This window comes from Mus caroli, chromosome 7 (genome assembly GCF_900094665.2).
Source record: "Mus caroli chromosome 7, CAROLI_EIJ_v1.1, whole genome shotgun sequence".
Classification (NCBI taxonomy): Eukaryota; Metazoa; Chordata; class Mammalia; order Rodentia; family Muridae; genus Mus; species Mus caroli.
In genome coordinates, this window is record NC_034576.1 from 120,731,158 (window position 1) to 120,752,729 (window position 21,572).

The 21,572-nt window shown below is 46.7% G+C and overlaps 1 protein-coding gene across 1 annotated transcript in view; it reads right to left on the minus strand.

Moving 5' to 3' along the window:
- The window catches only part of Tmc7 (transmembrane channel like 7), a 49,368-nt gene that overhangs the window by 15,961 nt on the left and 11,835 nt on the right, over window positions 1–21,572 (minus strand). Inside the window, exons 2-7 of the mRNA XM_021167895.2 lie at window positions 14,378–14,618; window positions 12,372–12,520; window positions 9,289–9,456; window positions 7,106–7,188; window positions 3,352–3,497; window positions 294–441 (exon numbers count right to left, since the gene is read on the minus strand). Coding sequence (XP_021023554.1) covers window positions 294–441; window positions 3,352–3,497; window positions 7,106–7,188; window positions 9,289–9,456; window positions 12,372–12,520; window positions 14,378–14,618 — 935 coding nt within the window. The remainder of the gene's footprint in view (window positions 1–293; window positions 442–3,351; window positions 3,498–7,105; window positions 7,189–9,288; window positions 9,457–12,371; window positions 12,521–14,377; window positions 14,619–21,572) is intronic.

Sequence of the window (21,572 nt, forward strand, 5' to 3'; positions counted from 1 at the left end):
GAGACATCATCTGCTCTGGCCCCATGTGTGTCCCACCTCCCTTCCCAGTCCCAAGTTACTAGCACCCATGTTTGGGTTAAAGGTGATTGGTCCAATAAGCTGTTTGCTATAAAGAGCTCTTAAAAAAAAAAAACGGCAACAGGGAAGTGTGCTGAGACAGACTGGGCCCTGCAATCCCATGAAACCTGCAAACAGCCTCCCCAGATCCAACCTGGCCAGTGAGGTCCCTACCCAGGGCTGAGATCCCTCCCCAGGACTGAGGTCCCTCCCCAGGGCAACCCGACAGCACTCACTCGGAGCTCATACCGCAAGCTGCTGTGCTTCAGCTCAGCCATGCTGCGGTTGGTGATGCAGAAGTCCCAGCCAGCAAAGATCTTATTACAGTAACTCTGAAAGTGCTCCTCGCTCCGAATCAGGTTGATCTTGAACCCTTCCACCGACCTGACCCCCAAAAAAGCATCACTCTGAGAACAGCAGCAAAGTATAGGCTGGTGAGTTGGTCTCATTTAAGATTTACAAAATTGAACATAAGTCCATTGCTGGCTCACTGTGACACAGTCAAGTTTGTTCTGAATCCATATGGCAGCTGAGCAGGTATCTCATTGATGAAAACCATTATCTTTTGTCCATTTAATAACTTCTTTTTAAAAAAATATATTTATTTTATGTGTATGGATGTTTTGCCTACATGTTTGCCTGTGGAAGCCAAGTGAGGGCATCAGTTAACCTGGAATCGGAGTTGTAGATGCTTGTGAACCACCGTGTGGGTGCTGAGAATCAAGCCAACCGCTGTCCTCTAGAAGAGCATCAGTGAACATTTACCACTGAGCCATCTCTTCAGCACCCCACTCATTAGCTTCTTTTTTTTTTTCAAAAATAATTTCTTTATATTTATTTATTTTACCTTATGTATTTTATTTTTTGCTACAATGCTGACAATTGAACCCAAAGTCTCTACCAGGCCAGATTAATATCTGAGCTAGACTACCAGCTCCCTCCCCTTATACATTTTATTTTGAAACATTTGTTGAAGTGTCCCATTTGATTCTCAAACTTGTGATTCCCCTGCCTCAGCCTCTTGAATAGCTAACAGGTGTCTATTAGCATGTATGATGTATGGTCCAAAGTTTTAGTTCAGTAGTCTCTTGTGGTATTCACAAATACAGCTTCTATTGTGTTCTGGCTATTAGGCAGTGAGACAATTATAAATAGTATTTAGAATTCCTCTTAGGGATTGCTGTCTTGGGAGTTGTTCTGTCAAGGAGCCACCAGGGACACACCTTGGTGGCCCATGACCTGAAGGGACAAACTTTTCACAAGTTTGGCAAATATCCGAGATAGACAGTTTAAAGAAAGGTTTATTTGTTTCACTATTCCAGAAATTTCTATCCATAGTTGGCTGGTTCCACTGCTGGGCCTGAAGTGATGGGAGGGTATTATGACAATTGGGCATGGTAGAAGAAGCAGAGAGGAGAGAGGGGTAGGGAGAGAAGGAGATGGGGGGAGGAGAGAGGGAGATGCGGGGAGGAGAGAGGGAGATGGGGGGAGGAGAGAGGGAGATGGGGGGAGGAAAGAGGGAAGTACCGCATGGTGTCTAGGAAGCAGAAAGAGGGAAGCGATGCAGACAAAGTATTTCACTTGCTTCCTCCAACCAGGCCCAGCTTCTAATAGCCAATTTATCTGTGAACGCCATCTATGAGATTAGCACCTCCTGATACATTCGTCTCTAAACAGCGCCACCATCTGGGGACCAACCCACTACACCTGAGCCTTTACAGGGAATTTCACATCCAAACGCCATGACCCTTACCAAGAGCTGGCCATACACCAATAGGGCCTCAACACCACCGTCCCCTGGCCCTGACCACAATGGAAGGGTCAGGATTAGGTATCTGAGTGGACAGAGCCAAAAAACACCTTCATAGGTTTCTGTGGCTGTGAGCTGAGCACAGACTTAGCTACAGGCTGACAGAAACTGGTGTGTTATTTCCCAAGACAGCAAGGTCCCTGTCATTACACAAACACTCAGAGCAGAGGAAGCCCTTGCTTTTGATACTGTTCCTATAAGCTATGGCTGTGTCCACCAGAGCAGTCTCTCCCTTTCCTGGGCTCTCTGTGCACTCAATTCCCCAATGGTCCAATTAACCAGACTTGGTTTTCTGCCATTTGCAAGCCAATAGAGACCTAGTTAATATAACATTCCCCAGCCAGGACAAAGCTGGTCAGGAAGAGGGATCTGGAAGAGGCACTTAGCACACTGAACTGCAGGCTGCTGCTCCAGATGCCAGCTCCTGACTTCTACTTCCTCCAAGTCTTGGCTACAGCACACTCAATCCCTTTCCCAAAGCCTGGCCGTGGGCTCTACTCAACTTTCAGGCCCTGACTTCCAGAACCCATAGAACAGTCAGAGAGTAGAGCCATAAAGAGTTCCATCAATCTGAGATGCTCCCAGAGGCTCATGTGGGTGAGAGGTTATGAAACCTTTAGGATGAGGGACGCGCTTGCAGAGGTAGGTCCCAGGGCCCCCTGGCTGCAGAGTGTTCTCTGCTTTCTGACCCATCACCATACGGACAAGCTTCTGTTTCATGCTCTTATAGTCACATTTTCCTCACTGTGAGGAACTGAAATTCCCTGCAACCATAAGGCCCAAATAAATCTTCCTGTATGCATAATGTTTTTGTGCACTGTGAAAAGATTATCCTTGTGTTTATTCAAATGCTGATTTCTCTGCCCCGATATCTTGTAATGCTTGTGTCAAAAATCTCCGGTCTCAGGTATGTGTAAACAATGCTTACTGTTTATTCTCTACCTTGTCAATAAAAGCTGACCAGCCAATAGCTGTGCAAAAAGAGAGAGAGAGAGAGAGAGAGAGAGAGAGAGAGAGAGAGAGAGAGAGAGAGAGAGAGAGAGAATAGGGCGGAGCTTCTGCCAGCCAGGGGAAGGGGGAGGGGGAGAGACAGAGAGAGAGGAAGGAGGAGAAGGAAGAAGAGGAGAAGGAGGAGGAGGAAGACTGAGATTGAGCCACGGGGAGGGACCAAAGGAATCCGTGAGAACTCAGAGGGAGCAATGGAAGGCCCTACAAGCACACAGTATAGGGATTCTGGCTGGGAGACAAATACTTTAAGGGATAAAGATGGATCAATTGACTACTCAGGTATTGAGGTGAAGCTTGAAAATAAATCTTGGTCTCTCTGTGTTGTTATTGGGAAACTAGCTAGATTAAAGAAAAACAGCCTCCATATTAATTTACTACAAACATTTACATCTTTCCTCCCTTGAACTCCCTGTGGTAGGAATCTGGTCACGTCAGCAAAAACATCACTACACAAATAGAACCAAAGGTACACTTACCTTTTCACGATCCAAAGGAGGCTCAGGGCCAGGTAGGCAATCGTGCTTATCAAGTAAGCCAGGGGTAGGTCATACGTGAAGCTCTGGAACTTTACACCATCAATGGTGTAGTGCCCATAAAAAAGGCTGGTCTCCTCCAAGAATCCCTGAACAAAGCAAGAACATGGGGCCAGGTGGGTCAGCTCAAGCTGGCAACCAAAGGAGGGATCCCTGCAGCAAGGAACCCACACGGAAGTGTCCTTGTTCATCCTGGAATCTTTCCACACCAGAAAGAGACCCAAGGTATATGGGGTACTCAGTTAGTATTTAGGGACTGAGGTACTGCTAAAAGCTGAGCATCAAAATAACTGTTAAGTGCTGGAATTATATATACTCTTGCAGAGGACCAAGTTTGGTTTCTAGCACCCACAACTGAGGGTTCCCAACCTCCTCTAACTCCAGCTTTGGGAGACCTGATGCCCTCTTCTGGCCTCCAAAGGGAACTGTCTCATTTGCACAATAACACAGACATGTCCATATACACATAACAAAAATTACTTTTTTTTAAGCTACCTGGTAAATCATATTTAACTTAAAGTGAAAAGAAATCTAGGCCATAACATCAAAAAGAAAAATTAAGAATATGTTTAACACAAGTATAAATAGTATATTCTAAAAACTATGAACCATAGTTGAAATAAACATGGGCTAGGGCTGTAGTTGTAGAGTGTTACAGGGCCAGTATACACAAGCTTAAACGAGGGATGGGGATAGACACCTGTAATCATATCACTCTGGAGGTAGAAGCAGATGGATTGGGAAGTCAAAAGCATTCTTTAAGACACATAACTAGTTAGTGCCAGCCTGGGCTACATGAGACATTATCTCAAAATAACAAAACAAACAAAAGAACCAATGAAAAATAAATTAATGGAGAGGTGATTTTGGCCCAGTACTTCCACATCAACACTCCACAAATTGGTCTACAGAACCAGCACGGTTCCAATCAGAACCCCAGCTGGCCTCATCAGAAACAACAGGCTGGTCTTCAAGTTTAGATGTAGCTGCAAGGGAGTCAGTGGCCAAAGCAACCTTGACAAAGAGGAGTAAAGTTGGAAGTCTTGTCTCCTGGGCTTACTGCAAAGCAAACTCAAGATCATCCAGTGCAGGCATAAAACAGGCCCAGAAGCCAGACATATTGGCCACACCTTTAATTCCATCACTTGGGAAAGAGGTAGGTAGATTTCTGTGAGTTCAGGGTCAGCCTTGTCTACATAGTGAGACCTTGTCTAAAACAAAAGCAAATAACAAAACCAGATACACATAGCAGAAAAACAGAACAAAGCACCTATGTATCTCCAGCCAGCAGGTTTTTAGTAGAGGGGAAAACATCTCTTCTGAACAAACAATAGACACACAGAGAGCCAAATCATATAAGCATCAGCTTAAAGTGGATCAGAGATCTAAGCATTAGAGGTAAACACGCAAAAATGCTGGGAAGTTTAAGGTCAGTCTGAGCCAAAAAGCAAGATTCTGTTTAAAAATAAACAAATAGATGACAAAGTCCTATTTTCTTTTTCATGACAACCATGTATTCTCACACTACCAGAGTAAGAAAATGTTTAAACAGAAACAAATGTAGAGAGAGAAGACACTATACTGTCCTCCACTATCTCAAAGGCTGAGCACAGACATTATCAAATCCTGTTCTCTCTTTAGATCCTTTTCCAAATGGTCCCAGGTTATCTCAGCTCTCAGCAACCTTTCCCTCACAATAAAGGGCCACCACAGGGTGTGTTGGTTTGAATGAAAATGGCCCCCATAGACCCAGAGTGGCACTACTAGGAGGTGTGGCCTTGTTGGAGGTGTGTCACGAGGGGGGGTGAGCTTTGAGGTTTCAGATGCTCAGTCCAATCCCAGTCTCTCTCTCCTTTCTTCCCCCTCCTCTTCCTGCTGCCTGCAGATCCAGATGTAGAGATCTCAGCTCCCTCGTCCTCCTGCACACTGCCATGCTTCCTACCACGATGAAAATGGACTGAACCTCTGAACCTGTAAACCAGCCCCATTGAAATGTTTTTCTTCATAGAGTTGTTTTGGTCAAGGTGTCTCATTACAGCAGTAAAACCCTAACTAAGAAACAGAGTCAAAGGGCAAGAGAGCCTAGAAGGTAAGTTCCCTGACTTCAAAAGGAGCCTGTTTTCAGAAGCCAAGCTTGTCGTCTTACCTCTGGCCCTCTTTCTTCCTGTTGGGACTATTTCAGTGTGAAGTGACAACAACAGCAAGAAATAAAGCCCATTCCTCAGTCACAGAGGCCACATCTCAAGAGCTCAGGAGCCCATGGCTCCCTCATGGGATGGACAGACCCAGGCTGCTCTCCAGAACACTGTAGGAAGTTCTTTTGGACAGGGTTGCTTAAGCATGCTTCCTGGGTTGCACATCTGTGATCATGTGCCACTAACTGTCCTGTAAAACACACTAACACATGGTGCTTTGGGGGATGCAATGAAAGAAATGGGGCTACTCAGTGAACTCCTGTCTTGAGAAACCAAAAAGGAGGAGGAGATGGAGGAGGGAGGAGAGAGGAGGAGGAGAGGAATAAGGAAGACAGCAGCTCTGAGCTTGGTTCCATAATTTCTTTTCTTTCTTTTCTTTCTTCTTTCTTTCTTTCTTTCTTTCTTTCTTTCTTTCTTTCTTTTCTTTCTTTCTTTCTCAGTCTCTCTCTCTCTTCCTTCCTTTCTTTCTCTCTCTCTTCCTTTCTTTCTTCTCTTTCTCTCTTTCTTTTCTTTCTTCTCTTTCTCTCCTTTGTTTTCTTCTTTCTCTCCTTTCTTTTCTTTCTTCTCTTTCTTTCTTTCTTTCTTTCTCTTTCTTTTTCTTTCTTTCTTTCTTTCTTTCTTTCTTTCTTTCTTTCTTTCTTTCTTTCTTTCTTTCTTTCTTTCTTCTTTAATGAGACAGGGCATCACTATGCATGCCTGATTGTAGACCAAGCTGGCCAAGAACTCACAGAAATCCACCTGCTCTGCCTCTTGTGCTAGGAACAAAGGCATGCACCAACATGGTAAGTCAAGTCTTGCTTTCAGTAACAGTGACTTCGGGCAAGCTGCTGAGTTCTTCTCCTTTGCAGAGCTTCCATTTTCTCAAGTACATATCTGGCATTTGACTGTGCATCCAACCACCAGAGCTGTTCTGAAGAAAACATTGACTTTGGAAATGTAAAAGCACCTCCTGCCTCCCCCACAATATTAAATGAAATGGACAGATTCCAGGCCTTTTACTTGTCTATTATGAAAATCAGCAAGTTCTACGGCGTGGCATTTTAATACTAGCAACTTCCAGGAAGATGGTTTAATCTGTAAGCTAAATGCATTCTATCTGAAATGCCTGGAACCAGAAGCGTCTGCGACCTCAGACCTGTTCAGAATTGAGATTTTCCCCAGAGAGTTCACCAGATGAATGTCCATCAGACAACCACAAACGCACCTCGATCTGGCTTTGGGGTTTCAGAGCAGAGATGCCAAGTGCAAGGCAACAAAGGCAGCAGAGAGCAGGACAGACAGCAGGGGTAGTACTTCCTGAGCTCTAGTGGAAGGTCTAGGTGAGCACAGGACTGCAACCTGTTTCCTCTGTTCACTGTCAACGCTGACATTGCCTCTCACTGTGTAGCCTAGGCTAGCCTGACAATTCTGTCTCTCCACCTGCACCACAGAGCACACCACTCAGGACTCCAAAGCGCTGTCGTCAGTGTACAGGCCCACAGAGGATTGAGTTAAATACTTACCGTTCCAGACAGCAGGTCTATGATGTAACTGTAGAAGTAAATGAGCCCAGAGCTACTTATTGGATACAGTGTGCACTGAATATCTGCAAGAAACAAAAACAAGGGGCTGGCAAGATGGCTTAGTGGTTAAGAGCACTGACTGTTCTAACATAGCCACATGGTGGCTCACAACCATCTGTAATGGGATCTGATGCCCTCTTCTAGTGTGTCTGAAGACAGCTACAGTGTACTCATATACATAAAATACTTAAATATACCTAAAAAAGTAAACAAGGATGTGTCACAGGTTCTCTATATCAGTAACTGGCCTGCTGCAGTTTGTGAGCAGTGGCTACCTACTCAGATACGCCTGCTGTCTGTCATTTCCTGTGTCTGATACATCCCCCTTCCTCTTCCATTATTAGCATTTCCTTTTTACTTCCCACTTTCCTTTAGTATGTTCCTTTACTAAACAGCTTCAAGCTATCTTTATTTTTGTGTGTTTACTGGGTGTTCATTTCATCCACTGACTGATTGATTGGTTGTGTACTTTATTTATTGTATGTGCATTTGAGTGTGTGTGTGTGTGTGCGTTTGAGTGTGTGTGTGTGTGTGTGTGTGTGTGTGTGTGTGTAAGACATGTTCATGCAGGTGCCCACGGGGGCGTTGGATCCCTGGGAACTGAAGTTATAGGCAGTTGTGGGCTACCAGATGTGGATGCTATGACCCACACCTGGATCCTCTGAAAAAGCAGTACATGCTCTTAGCTGCTGGGCCAGCTATCCATCCCCTCGTTTCAGTTTTTGGAGACAAGGTCTCACTATCTAGCTCACTAGCCCCCAAGTCAGTATCTTCCTAGCTCAGCCTCCTAAGCAGGATTGTAAGGTATGTACCTCCCTGTGCGCTAAGTGTTTATTATAGGATTATAAGGTATGTACCTCCCGTGCACTTAGTGGTGCTTAATATTACATTTTAATATTTGTCTTATTTTTAATTACATGTATGAGAGGACACATGCATGCAATTGCCCACCAAGGCCCGAACATGTCGTCATATCCCTGCACCTAGAGTTACAGGCAGCTGTGAGCTGCCCACTATAGAGCTGGGAACCAAATCTGAGCCCTCTCAGCAGTCCAATATTTATTGTTCTTTAAATGAGTTAAGTATTCAATAAAGTATTTTAATGGAGGAATAAACATCTCATTATTTAAATGGTCACCCAACTCAACACAGAAAGAAACTGAGGCCCAGGAAAGATAACTGGCCAGTACATCTGGCCTGGCAACCTAATGATTTTCACAGTGGCAGGAAATATGTCTCTGAAACATGGATACATGAGAAAGCAGGAGGGCACTCTCGGCAGAAATCAGGCCTTACACAAAGTCTGAAGTGGCAGGTTATATGGATTTTAAGAGACTGAAGATAAAAACAAAGGGGAGCTGGGGTGTATAAGGTCTCTGAAGTAGTTCTCCAGGGTTCTTCTGGGTAAGGAGTCATTTGACAGGAGGGTATGGGGATTTCTGAAGACCTTCAGAAGATCTGGAACCAAGCTGGCTCCTTTACTGAGCCTGGGATTGCAGGTTTGCAGTGAATGTCTGTGAAGCAGAGGAAACCCTCCCCCCCTCATCTGGGCTAATAGAATCCCCAGATCTGAGTTTTGTTGAGAATACAAAAGCCTAGTCCAGCACCTACTGTTAAGGGTCTGGCATCACTGTGGAATTGCAATCAGCTTCAAGCATGTTCTTTTCATAGATAACAATCTTGAAATGACGTTAGACTAGGGTAGATTCATTAAGGTTTGCTAAACACCCCACCCTGCATTGCTCCTCCCACAAGCTCTCACAAACCCAGGAGGAACTGGGAGTCCTGGTGTGGCCAATGAGATGTGGAAGAACTATGTTGGTCTGTCGTGTCCAAACAGCAGCATCAGGAATCAGCACACATCTACTGTGCCTCATTTCTGCTGCATTGTGGTGACCATCATGGCTGCCCCAACAGCTCAGGCTCCGGAGTGAAGATTCCTGAGCCTAGGATGGAACTAGACTGTGAGTGAGAGGTCAGTGTTTACAGTCACTGCCTGAGGATAATGGAGTCACCTGATTCTGCAGCATAACCAGACCCATCTCTGCTGACAGTCGCCTAAGGCTCAGAACCAAGATGCACAGGAAGGGAAGCCTTGCAGCTGGCACAGCCCTTCCACTCACCCATGTCTTTGAACGGGATGAGCACGAAAGTGCTGTTGGTAATCTTGTACTTGGTGAGTATGATTGGAAGCAAAACCAACATGAAGATGATCAGGAATATCACCAGGTTCAGCACCACCAGGAACCGCAGGAACGAGAAGTAGGACTGGATCCCCGTGCCAAACTTTCCTGAAAGAGAAGCAACGCGGCTGTTAGTGACCAGCCCCACACTGTGGACTGAGGTGGGAGGACCTGCCTTATTCAGGACAACCACCTGTCACTATAGCTCCAGGCTATCCAACTTCCTCCTCAGGCACTGGCACCTATGCATATATACCCTACACACATGTAATTAAAAATTTTAAATATATATATATATATTTTTTAAAACCTTACTTTTCTAAATGTTGCTAACACGAAGAAATACACTTATGTCTGGAACTGTAGCTCAGAGGTGGAGGAGCGCTTACCTAGCATGTGCGAAGCCCTGGGTTCAGTTCCCAGCACCCCCTAAGGTGGGGGGATATAACCAATTTTATACAGACCTTGTCAAATCAACAACCTTGTTAAATTCACATACTGATTCCAATAACTTGTCTTTTTATTTCCTATGTATATATAATCTGGACAAATGTATTCTATAATTCTTTCCCTTTCTCCGTCATCCCTGCCTGAAGTGTAGTTAGCTAAGATGTCCAGGGTAATGCTGAAGAGACTGTGGTAGCACATTTCCTCATTCTTCATCTCAGGCTCCACAGCATTTCATTTACTGGGTCACTTGCTGTAGGTTTTTCGTACATTTTAAAAGGCAGAAGCTATCTAGCTCACACTTGTGAAGAATGAGCACTAGGGCTCTCGGTGCCTTCTCTGCCCCTCTCTGGACAATGGCAGTGACTTTAGGGTCAGAAATGGAACAGAAGAGCAGCCTCTTAGCAGAGAAGGACTGAATGCCCGAGGATGATCTGCAGAGTGACATCCTTGTTGCTGGCACCGACACACTGCACTGTCAAACACTCGGCCGTGTCACCAGAGGTAACGGCTTTGATTTGCACCCCTTCTCCTTCTGCCACAAGGACATCCAGTCAGCCAAGAAACCCCACTTCTCCAGGGAGAAGAAAGCCTCTAAGGCATGTGATAGTCAGAAGTCTCCAGGAGTGTCGCACCCAACCAGAGAAGAAGCTGGGTGCAGCACACTGACCCCTCCCCTTGTCACTGTGGCCCGGTACCTGACAGGCAACTCAAGGAAGGAGGTATTTAGGGGCTCACAGTTTGAGGGGACACAGTCTATCACAGAGCAGAAGGCACAGCAGCAGGAGTGTTGAGGGGGCTGGTCACTTTGTGTACATGGTTAGGAGGCAGAGGAGAGACAGGAAGTGGGACATGGCTAAGAAATCTCAAACCCCATCGCCCACCCCAGCAGTGATCCATTTCCTCCAGTTAGATAACACTTTGAGGCCAGCTGAAGACCAAGTGTTCAAATAGGAGTCTGTGGGGGCACATTTCACACTCAACACTCACTTGGCCAGTGAAGCATGACTGCCCGAGTTCCAAGGCTGGCCCTGCCTTATCCTAGCTGGGTGCACTTGGGCAAGCATCTTAACCTCCATATGGCAGGGAAACGGTGAAGTGCCCACATGAAAGGGTTTTGTGAGGCTGGGCTTTGTGGCACACACTTTTAATACCAGTACTGGTAGGAAGATCTCTGAGTTCAAAGCCAGCCTATGATACACAGAGAGAGGCAAAGGGGTGGGGATGAGGTCTTATGAGGACTAGCAGGTCTCTGTGAGTTCAAGGCCAGCTTGGTATACACAGAGAAAAACAAAAGGAGTAGGGAGACTTTAGAAGGTCTAACTGACAGAGGTAATATGAGCCAGGTGCCAAAGGCGACACTCGGTTCATTGCTGATGCTCAGTAAAGATTTGCTCAGGACCATACTAAGCTTCCATCTCAGGAGAAAGTATGTGTGTGTGTGTATGTGTGTGTAAGTTCTAGATGGGCCTAGAAGACCCCTGGGAAATATGTTTACAGTCTCCATATAAAACAACAATTTACAAAGGAGAATAAACTATCAACAGTATATTCAAAGATTTTATTTTAATTATGTGTATTGTGCAGATGCCTGTAGGAGGCCAGAAGCAGGTGTTGGAGTCCCTGGAGCTGGAGTTATAGGTTGGTATGAGCTGCACAGGGCGGGTGCTGGAAACAGAACCTGGGTCCTCTTCAAGAGCAATTCTGTAGTCCTACCAACTGAGCTATGCCCACCCTCCTCTGCCAGAAGACCAGAAGGTGCCCAGTATTTGGTGGGGGGAGGGAGAAGGAGAGGATTTCAATGTATAGCCCTGGCTCACCTGAAACTCACAGTTTCAGCTGCCCCTGCCTGGAATAAAGTTGTGCTCACCATGCCTAGCACTATATTTTTAGAGTGGGCAATAAGGAAGATGTCCCTTCTACCACATATCCTGCCATGTTCCTCAGACTTTGCTAAGGAAAACTACTTTAGCAGTTGTAAATCGTTTTGTTTTACCATAGAAAATAAAGAATGGGAGAGGCACGGCCTGTCCCCAGCTCTGCTATGTGAACTTTCTAGACGACAAAGGCACAGAGCCTACTAAGGATAAGTAGGTTGGGTTGACTAAGGTGGGAAGACCCACCTGAATGTGGGCAGCAGCATCCCTGGGCTAGGGAGCCAGACTGAATAAAAAGAAGGCCATGAGCGAGCACCCACATCCATCACTTCTGTGTCCTGACTACAGATGCCTGTGACCAGCAGCCTCAAATCCCCGCTGCCATGCCTTGCCCTGCTGGCGGACTGTACTATGAAACAGAGCCAGAATAAACCTTCCTTCCTTCATTTGTTTCTGTCAGGTATTTTGTTACAGTAACAAGAACAGTCACTAACATTTATCCTGGAAGGAAATCCTCAGCAGGTGCACACCCAAGTTGCTTACAGGCCAAGCAGGTAATCCAAATCCACCCCGCAACACACACACACACACACACACACACACACACACACCTCAGCCGCCGGAGGGAAGGCTGGGAGTGGGTGGGCACAACCCCAGAGCTGCTTGGCTGTGGGGAGGCGGGCAGCACATGGGCTCTACCTTCAATGCTGCGGATGTCTTTGCGCCACAGTTCCAGGTGGGTTGTCATCTCTCGAGCTTTCTCTAGGAACCTCTTCCAGGACTTGCTGCTGTACCGTTTCCACTGGTCCCACTCTGATAAATACTTCATTTGGGTTTCCTGAATGTCCCTGAATTAAAAACAAACAAACGGTCATGAGCATAACAACAACAAAGCAGCATCGAGTCCAAGCTCTGTGACGTCCTGGATGGGAGCCCATGGTCATAACTCTGAAATACTATTCAGCCATCAAAAGGGATGCAGCCGTGATACACACTCCAGTGTGAGTGATCCTCAAAAGCACACACAAAGTGGTGAACAAAGCCAGACATGAGGTGTATTCCATGTTCACACAATGTTTAGAATTGGTAAGTCCAGACACAGTAGGTTAGCAGACGCCTGGGGCTGAAGGGAGGAGGGATAGTGTGCTTTTTAAATGGATGCTTCTAGCTGTGGGGATAAAACATTTCTGGAAATAGCTGGTGGTGCTCAGTACAATGACCCTATAGTGCCAGTCCTGACCTTTTGCCCTGCCCTGCCAGCTGACCAAATTCTATTTCATCTCTAGAACACCCCTTCTTTTGATAACATACCTTCTCCAATTAACATCTGTCTTTCCCAATATGCTACAAATGGATGGCTGCTTGGTTGGTTGGTTGGTTGGCTGGTTGGTTTTTGAGACAGCTCTGACTGGCCTGGGACTTGCTATGCTAAGTAGGCTGGCCTTGAAGTCACAGAGATTCATCGACCTGCCTCCATCTCCCAAGTGCAGGGATCAAAGGCGTGTACCACCACACCTAGCCTGATGCTACAAGCCTTCTAAGAATATATATTTGTTTCTGTGGTCCTCTGACCCAGAAAACACAGAACACAGACAGCTGATTTCATGACAATCCTAGTCTGACTGCTTCTGCTTTGCTCTGCACACTGTCTTAAGTTCAGTAACTGGTGCTTAATATATTCTTAATTCCCACCATGATTCAAAAAGCAATATTCATAAAAATATATACATTAAATATATACTGCTATATTCATGAAAAGTGAACTGCTTTAGACAGACAAGTGAATAGATACAATATTGATAAATGGGTAGATGAGATACACAGTTAGATAAATGAATATAGATACAGTAAACTGATGGATGTATACAAATATATAGACGGATAGATGGATGGATGGATGGATGGATGGATGGATGGATGGATGGATGGATGGATGGATGGATACTGACTAGTGGATGAATAGATGATGATGGAAAGAGAGATGATGGATGGATATAATGTGCATGCTTGTAATCCTAACATTTGGGAAACAGAGAGGTGAGTTCAAGGTTAGCCTAGGTTACACAGAGACATCTTGACAAAAAAAAAAGTGGAGAAGAGGCCTGGAGTGACAACTCAATGGGTATGGTGTGTGATATGCAGCCTGGGGACCAGATTAGGACCCCCAGGTCTTGCCTATAACCCCAGATCTGGGGGAGATGGGGACAGGTAGAACTTGGAGATTTGCTGGCCAGCCAGAATAGCCAACTGCTAAACTCCAGGTTCAGTGAGAGAGCCTGCCCCACCCCCAAATAAGGTGAAATGATAAATGAAAATTGAATGTCCACTTCTGTCCCCTACATGGGAGCATGCATGTGTGCTTGACACTCTCTCTTCTCTCTCTCCCTCCCTCCTCCTCTTCCTCCGTGTGTGCGTGTGTGCGTGTGTGCGTGTGTGCGTGTGTGCGTGTGTGCGTGTGTGCGTGTGTGCGTGTGTGTCTGGCTCACTGAATGGCTACCCCCCTCACTGAACTGAACCTGGGAGTGTTTATTCAAGCAGGGGGTGGGTGAACGACTTCTTGAAGGTCACAGCAGCTTAGGAATGCTCACTACAGAATAAACTCTGGGTCCCACCCATGACGAACACACCACACACACCATACAACCACACACACACCCCTCTCCCAGATCATAGCATGGCCACTTCCAGGCAGCTATGGAACCAACCTTAGTCTCCGCTTCTCAGAGATGTTCAGTGCATACTTGCGGATGGATTGGCTGTTGAGGTTTTCTGTGATTCCTCCATCCAGCTGGGAACTGAAAGAGTCTGTCGGCTTCAGCAGGGTGCTACTTTGCTTGTCCCGAGAGAGGATGTTTGTCCTCCTACGTGCCACTGACCGATAGCTTGGCAGCTCTTGAAGGAAGTTCACAGGTGGAGAGAAACAGCTAGAACCCAGAGACAGGTTCTCTGAGTTCGGAAAGACAAAAACATTTACTCCAGTTGGAAGCCATTGGATCTCAGACTATGAACAAGCCTTGCAGACTGTCACCTATCAGGACAGTGACAGGGAAGCTGAATTTTCTTTTCTCTTTTGCTGTGCTGGGAATTGAATCCATGACCTCACACATGCTAGGCAAGTGCTCCACCACTGAGCTACACAGCCAGCCCTTCATGTACTTAGAAAGGTTTTGTTGAAAGTTTCCCAGGCTGGCCTTAAATTTAAAATCCTCCTGCCTCCGTCTCCTGTGTAGTTGGAATTACAAAGTGTGCGAACCCAAATTACAAATCTGGATCATTCTGCTTTGTTTGCAGGTATGTGTGCTCTCCTGTGTGTGAGTGTGTGCACATGCTTGCACACACATATGCACACGTGTAGGTGAGGACAATGCCAGGTGTCTCTCTTGACCACACTCTACCTATGTATTCAGGCAGGGTCTCTCACTTGAACCCAGAGCTCACCCATCCAGATAGTCTAGCTGACCAGCTTGCTCCAAGAGATGGGCTATCTCTACCTCTGGAGCATTGGAGTGGGCTGGACAGCAGCATTTAAGTGGGTACTTGGGGATCCAAAGCACTTTACCCACTGTACTGGCTGGGTTTGGGTGTCAACTTGACACAGGCTGGAGTTATCACAGAGAAAGGAGCTTCAGTTGGGGAGATGCCTCCATGAGATTTAGCTGATCATTTTCTCAATTAGTGATCAAGGGGGAAGGGTCCCTTGTAGGTGGGACCATCTCTGGGCTGGTAGTCTTGGGTTCTATAAGAGAGCAGGCTGAGCAAGCCAGGNGAAGCAAGCCAGTAANGAACATCCCTCCATGGCCTCTGCATCAGCTCCTGCTTCCTGACCTGCTTGAGTTCCAGTCCTGCATCCTTTGGTGATGAACAGCAGTATGGAAATGTAAGCCAAATAAAACCCTTCCTCCCCAACTTGCTTCTTGGTCATGATGTTTGTGCAGGAATAGAAACCCCGACTGAGGCACCCACTAAGCCATCTCCCCAGCCCTGGCTGTGTGTAGTTGGCCATGACAATACACAGAACAGTGAAACCATTCTACAAGAGTTGTCTATAGATGTGCCTGCAGGAAACACAGGTTGTGGGATACCTGTAGCCATTAGCTAAATTCATGGTCCATTTGCTGAATGAAGCTAGCAATGTGTGCTGTGTCTCCAGTAAGTGGGGGAAATGATACTGTCTAAGAGCCATGATTGCCTAAGCAATTACCTCCATGCACATCCTAACACCTATCCTTCTTCCTGTTGGGTGCTAAATGGCTTAAGTTCATATCCTGACCTAGTCCCTTTTTTGTTGTGTGTCTGGGGAGTGTGGGGAGTGGATTACTTAACCTCTCAGAGCTTCCATTTCCTGATCCCAAACAGTCATTCAACAAACGGATCTACCACACGACCTTTCTGGAGCTAGGGATGCCATGGGAATCAAGGGAAATGCCCTGCTCTTATGCAGCTCATATTCTGAGGGGGGCAAGAAGACAACCAGACAAGAATCTGGTGATAAACTTATGACAGGAAGTGGTAAGCACAATGTAAAGAGAACACAAAGGCACACTTGGGGTGCTGTAGGGTACGGGGCAGAGATGAGACTGGGGCCAGACACTGCTTTTGGTTAAAGGTCAGTTCTTTTTTACCTTTAGCTGAAGCTCAATGGAAAGAAGGAACAGACTTGAGGCTATGTGGGGAAGAGCAGAGGGGACAGGAAGTGCAAGGATCCTGGGGCAGCCATGCACAAGGCACATCTGTAGAGGAGTATGCAGACTTCTGACTGGAGCACTGGTGGAGAGACAGACAGGAGCCTAGAGGTCCATTTGGTTGGCAGATGGTGGCGTCATCCAGCCCGTCTATACCCCTTCCCCCTAAGCCTTAGCTGAGATTTGCTTCACCCAAGGGCACAAAAGAAAAGTACTCTGCCAGCATCAAGTTATAATAAAAGAGCCCAGAAACCATTTCTGGGCATCTGGGAGCCAGTCCTGTAAGGACCAACCAGGGTCAACAAGCTGGCTCGTAGGGTAAAGGCACTTGCCACTGAGACTAAGAATCTGAGTTTGACTTCTAGAACTCACATGGTGGGAGAGAACCAACTCTTGCAAGCTGTCCTCTGACCCCCAGCATGCACCATACACATTCATGCACACACACTACAAACAAATAAATGTAATTTAAAAGATATCCAGGCAGTAGAACCCACAGACAAGAATCAAGCCCCTGCCTTTGTTTCCAGTCACAGAGAATATCCATATGGGCATTGTTATGTAGGATGTGGGAAAAATCAAGATGCTTGTGTGAGATCTTACATGGAAAGGACCTGCAGATGAGCGCGGACTCTGCTCTGACCACACTTTAACTGGTCACTCAGTAGGGTGCTGTAACTCATGCTGTGTTCCTAACTCAGGAGACTAAGATGGTAGATCCTGAATTTGAAACCATCCTGGGCTACCCAGTGAGACCTTAAAGGCAGGCCTGGGAACCCCATAAGGCCAAGCTTTGGTACTATGGGCATGGTCACAGCATCACAGGTGCTCACAAGGGGGCAAGGTCTCAGTGATATGGCAGGCCTGGGTACCCCATAAGGCCAAGCCTAGGTACTATGGGCATGGTCACAGCATCACAGGTGCTCACAAGGGGGCAAGGTCTCAGTGATATGGCAGACACACAGTGCTCCCTGTAATTTTCCAGGAAGTGTGAGGGGGCTTGGGGAGGACCGGGGACCTGCATTCCAGGTCTCTCTGGAACGTGCAGATTACCAAACCTCTGCCCCTCCCTGACAGGCATGCTCAGACACAAGACAGCAGTTGTCTCACTGTGGATGACGCAGAGACACGCGCCCGGACTCTGCCAACCTCCATGAGCAAGCCATGCCACATTCATACCAACACACCCTGAGGATGTGAGGCACTCCAGTGACAGGCAGAGCTGCCTCCAGCTATTAGGTTCAATCTAGAAGGCAGCAGGGCAAGGGTGCAGCCTTAGGCCACTCCTCCCGCTAGGCAGCAACAAAGAACTGTTATTAACCAGGAACAAAGGTCTTTGAATATGGGGCTTGTTGAATATTCAACAACTGTAGGGGTCAGGAACCAGTGCAGATGGGAACTGAAGCCTGGCCTGGCTTCAGATCTGCACTGTTACCCACCAGCCAGGATACCCCAGGAAGACATCAGTTCTACTCATCTCAGAGGGAGGGCATCTGTCACCACAAACCATGGACACCTGTCTCACTGTGAGCGTCTCCCTTCGGGCTTGGCTGTTAGAAGTACTGAAAGAGAAGCCTAGCTGTGTATACATGTAAGGCCAGCAGTCAGAAGGCTAAAGCAGGAGGATTGCTGCAAGGGTGAGACCAGCCAGGGTTATGTAACAAGAGACTGACTCAACTTGACTAGATTTAGAATCAGCTAGGAGACAGTAGAGAATGAAGATTCACCATCATGGGCTGGCTCAGCAGGTAAGAGAGCTTACAGTGCAAGCCTGAAGACCTGAGTTTGAGCCCCATAACTCACAGAAAGAGAGACTGACTCTTGAAGGATGGTCTCTGACCTCCACATGTCTATGGCGTGCCTGTACACACACAAACACACACACACACACACACACACACACACACACACACACACACACACACACACCAGGGAGTTAAAGGATCTTGCCAGCTTGCTGCTAAGCACTGGGTTAAGGATGGACCTAACATCCAATCACATTACCCACGTCCTGACTCCCCCCATAAAATGGGCTGTGGACTTGCAACGGCCTTGCAAACGCTAACATGACACACAGGTAAAATGGCTAAATGTTCCTCCGCTTCCAACCAAGCTGTATATATGTCTTCCTCCTCAGCCACTCCAGGGAACATTCCCATCTCCTTTACAAACACTTCCAGTGCTGTCCTCATCCCTAGACTCTCCCTCCAGCTTTCATACAGGGCTGTGCTGGTTTCAAAACTCCACCAGGCCTCTCACAGGCTTTGGGGCCCTGGCTCTTTAACAGGGAAACTGAGGCTCAGAGAGATGACGACTCGCTCAAGGCTCATGTTAAGACAATCTTGGCTGCTGGCTGCACCTTTTTGAGCCTTGGGCAGCTTGTCCTTGGGGAATATGAGTGTCAGGTGCTCCTCTGACTTAGCCCTGCCATCAGTGTGGCCCCTTAGGTCAGTATGGGGGCTGTTTAACTAAGCCTTTGCATGTTTCCAACATCGGGGTGACTGCTGAGAAATACCTAGAATTTCTTGGGATCAGACTGCAGCATTTAGGCTGTTACTAGGGCAGGAGGGCAAGGGTGACAGGTGGCATGGGTCAGAGCAGGGAGCTTCCTTCTTCTCTTTCAGAACTGGGACTGACCCCTGGGCCTCAGGCACACCAGTCAAATGCTCTGCCATCAGCCACAGAGTGGCCTCAAACTCAAAATCCTCTTGCTTCAGCCTCCGCAGTAGCTGGGACGGTAGGCCTGCACCACCAGGCTCAGCTCAAAGTCGAGTCTCTGAGTCTAGAGCAGTGTCTTGTCCCTAGAAGGCCCTCTACTTGAAGACCAAATGAATAGATGAATGAATGAATGAATGAATGAATGAATGAATGAATGTCAGAACAGAAGCATGGACATGTGAAGAAGGGCTTCCTTGGGTCCTGACATCCTAGTGAAAACTATAAACTCTCAAGAGACTGGCCAAGCATGATCTGAGTGGCTCCAAAGGCCCTGCATCCCTCTGCATGCCTGCCAAAGGCAGCTTCAGCCATATTTGGTGCTGAGCACACTTAGGGCTTTGCTTCCTACTCTCAGGTTCGTGGAACTCAGGATAAGAAATGACCTTGTGAGTCATGGAGAATCTGCCAGTTACTGTGAGGATTATAAGTGTCCTCTCTTCCCACGGGCAACATGTCCAAAAGTGCCAATGGATGGCTGAAACAAAGAACTCTCTTCTATGCTGTGCTGTGCTGTGCTACGATACACTACACACACACACACACACACACACACACACACACACACACACGCACCCCACACCCCACATCATCTAAGTATGTGTATGTTGCTGGGGATGAACTCAGAGCCTTGGGCATGTTAAGCACATACTCTCTCACTGAACTCCAATGCCTGCTCTGTCTTTTCCATCAGAACTAAGCACTTGTCACACATTGTGGCCTTAGCCTTTGCAGTCACTTTTTATTTTTGTGTAGGGGGAGGGGTTGTTTTGCGAATGCATGCAGGTGCCTGAGGAGGCCTGAAGAGGGCATCCAGTTCCCTGGGGCTGCCCGATATGGATGCTGGGGACTGAACTTCTGCCCTCTGCAAGATCAGTGCTTGCTCTTCACCGCTGACCCATCGCTCCAGCCCAGCTTTTAGGTGTGACAGCAGAGCCATCGTGGATTTCTTAGAGAGGGACACATGACAGTCATTCCAATCCTTAATCTAGGCTGTTTAATGCGTGTTGTCTCTCTCTTCTCTCAGGGACCCCATTTCTCTCCACCACCACTGAATCGTCTGGGTCTGTGCAGGACTTGACACATATCAGTGTCTGATAAATAAATGATGAATGAATGAATGAATGAATGAATGAATGAATTGGGAATGGATGAATCTGGTTTTGAGGACACTGTTCAATTATCTACCAAGTTTTTGATCAAAGTATGTGGTTGGCACCCTAGAAAGCAGGGTGCAAGAAACAAGGGGCAAATAATTAATCATGAAACATTATTCTTTTCCATATGGATGATACATTTTTACAATTGAAAATAAAATTAGTGGTTGTTTTTCAGGGTGTTTCTGTTTGTAGCTCAGGCCAACTTAGAACTCAACTTGTAGCCCAGGCTGGTTTCAAACTGAAGCTCCTATAGCCTCTCTAGACCTCAGATTGCAAGTGTGAGCCATGTCCCTGGGGGAGGGGAGTTGGCAGTACACACTGACTGTACTCGATGTTCCTGTTTGAGATTCTCTCCACAGACGTGTTTATGGACATGCACTTTGATCTGTTAGGAGCACAGTTCATTGTTCTCAAACAATCTCACAACAGGGAGACACTGATTGCAGAGCCTGCTTACACTGGTTCCTAGGCATTTGTCCACTTCCTGTGGTTTGACATCACTGTTATTCCGGAAGCTAACCAGAGGGAGGAAGCTTGATAAATACATATACATAGAGATTCCCAAGGCTTTTTATCTAGAAGTTTCTAGAATTCAGAGACTCTACTTTAAAAGCTACCACATACAAGATACTCATCAAGTGATATATGGCCCATCAAGATGGCTCAGCACTTGGCACCAGGTCTGATGACCTCAGTTAAATCCCTTCCTTATATTTTCCATAGTTGAGAAATTATATATTTTTGAACTCATGTTTTTAGAGTTCTTTCCCACAGCCTAAAGTCACAACATTCTACCATTTTGCTGAGACTTTAGATACACCCTCACCTCCTAGACTTGTGCTGTCTCTGATTCTCATGGAGTCATGAACCTTAAGGGTATTCCTCCAAGGAGGAGCATGAAAATATGTCTATTATTATACAAATAAGCCTTATGCCCACAACAACCATCCACACCATGGAGGCCCAGGCCCTGCTGGCTCTGTTTCAGGGACAAGAATCACATCACATCGTTCCTTACATTTGGCCAAGTAGGATTTGGTACCTGAGAAGGTAACATTTGAGGAAGGTGGGGAAGGCAGGGAGAAACAGTTATGCAGCCATCCTGGGAAAGGCTGTCTAAGAAGAAAACAGCAAGTGCAAAGGCCCTGAGGCAGATGGAGCTAGGCAGGCCTGAGAAAGAAATTGGTGGGAGTCAACAGGACAGTAAGTCATGGGGAATAGGACAGGCCAGGGGCCTTGAGTATCAGGGAAGACATTTGCTTTTGTCTGATAAAGTGGGAGCCATGAAGGGTTTGTGCCAGAGGAATGCTTCTCTAACTGGGGTTAGGCAGAGTCACTGTGGC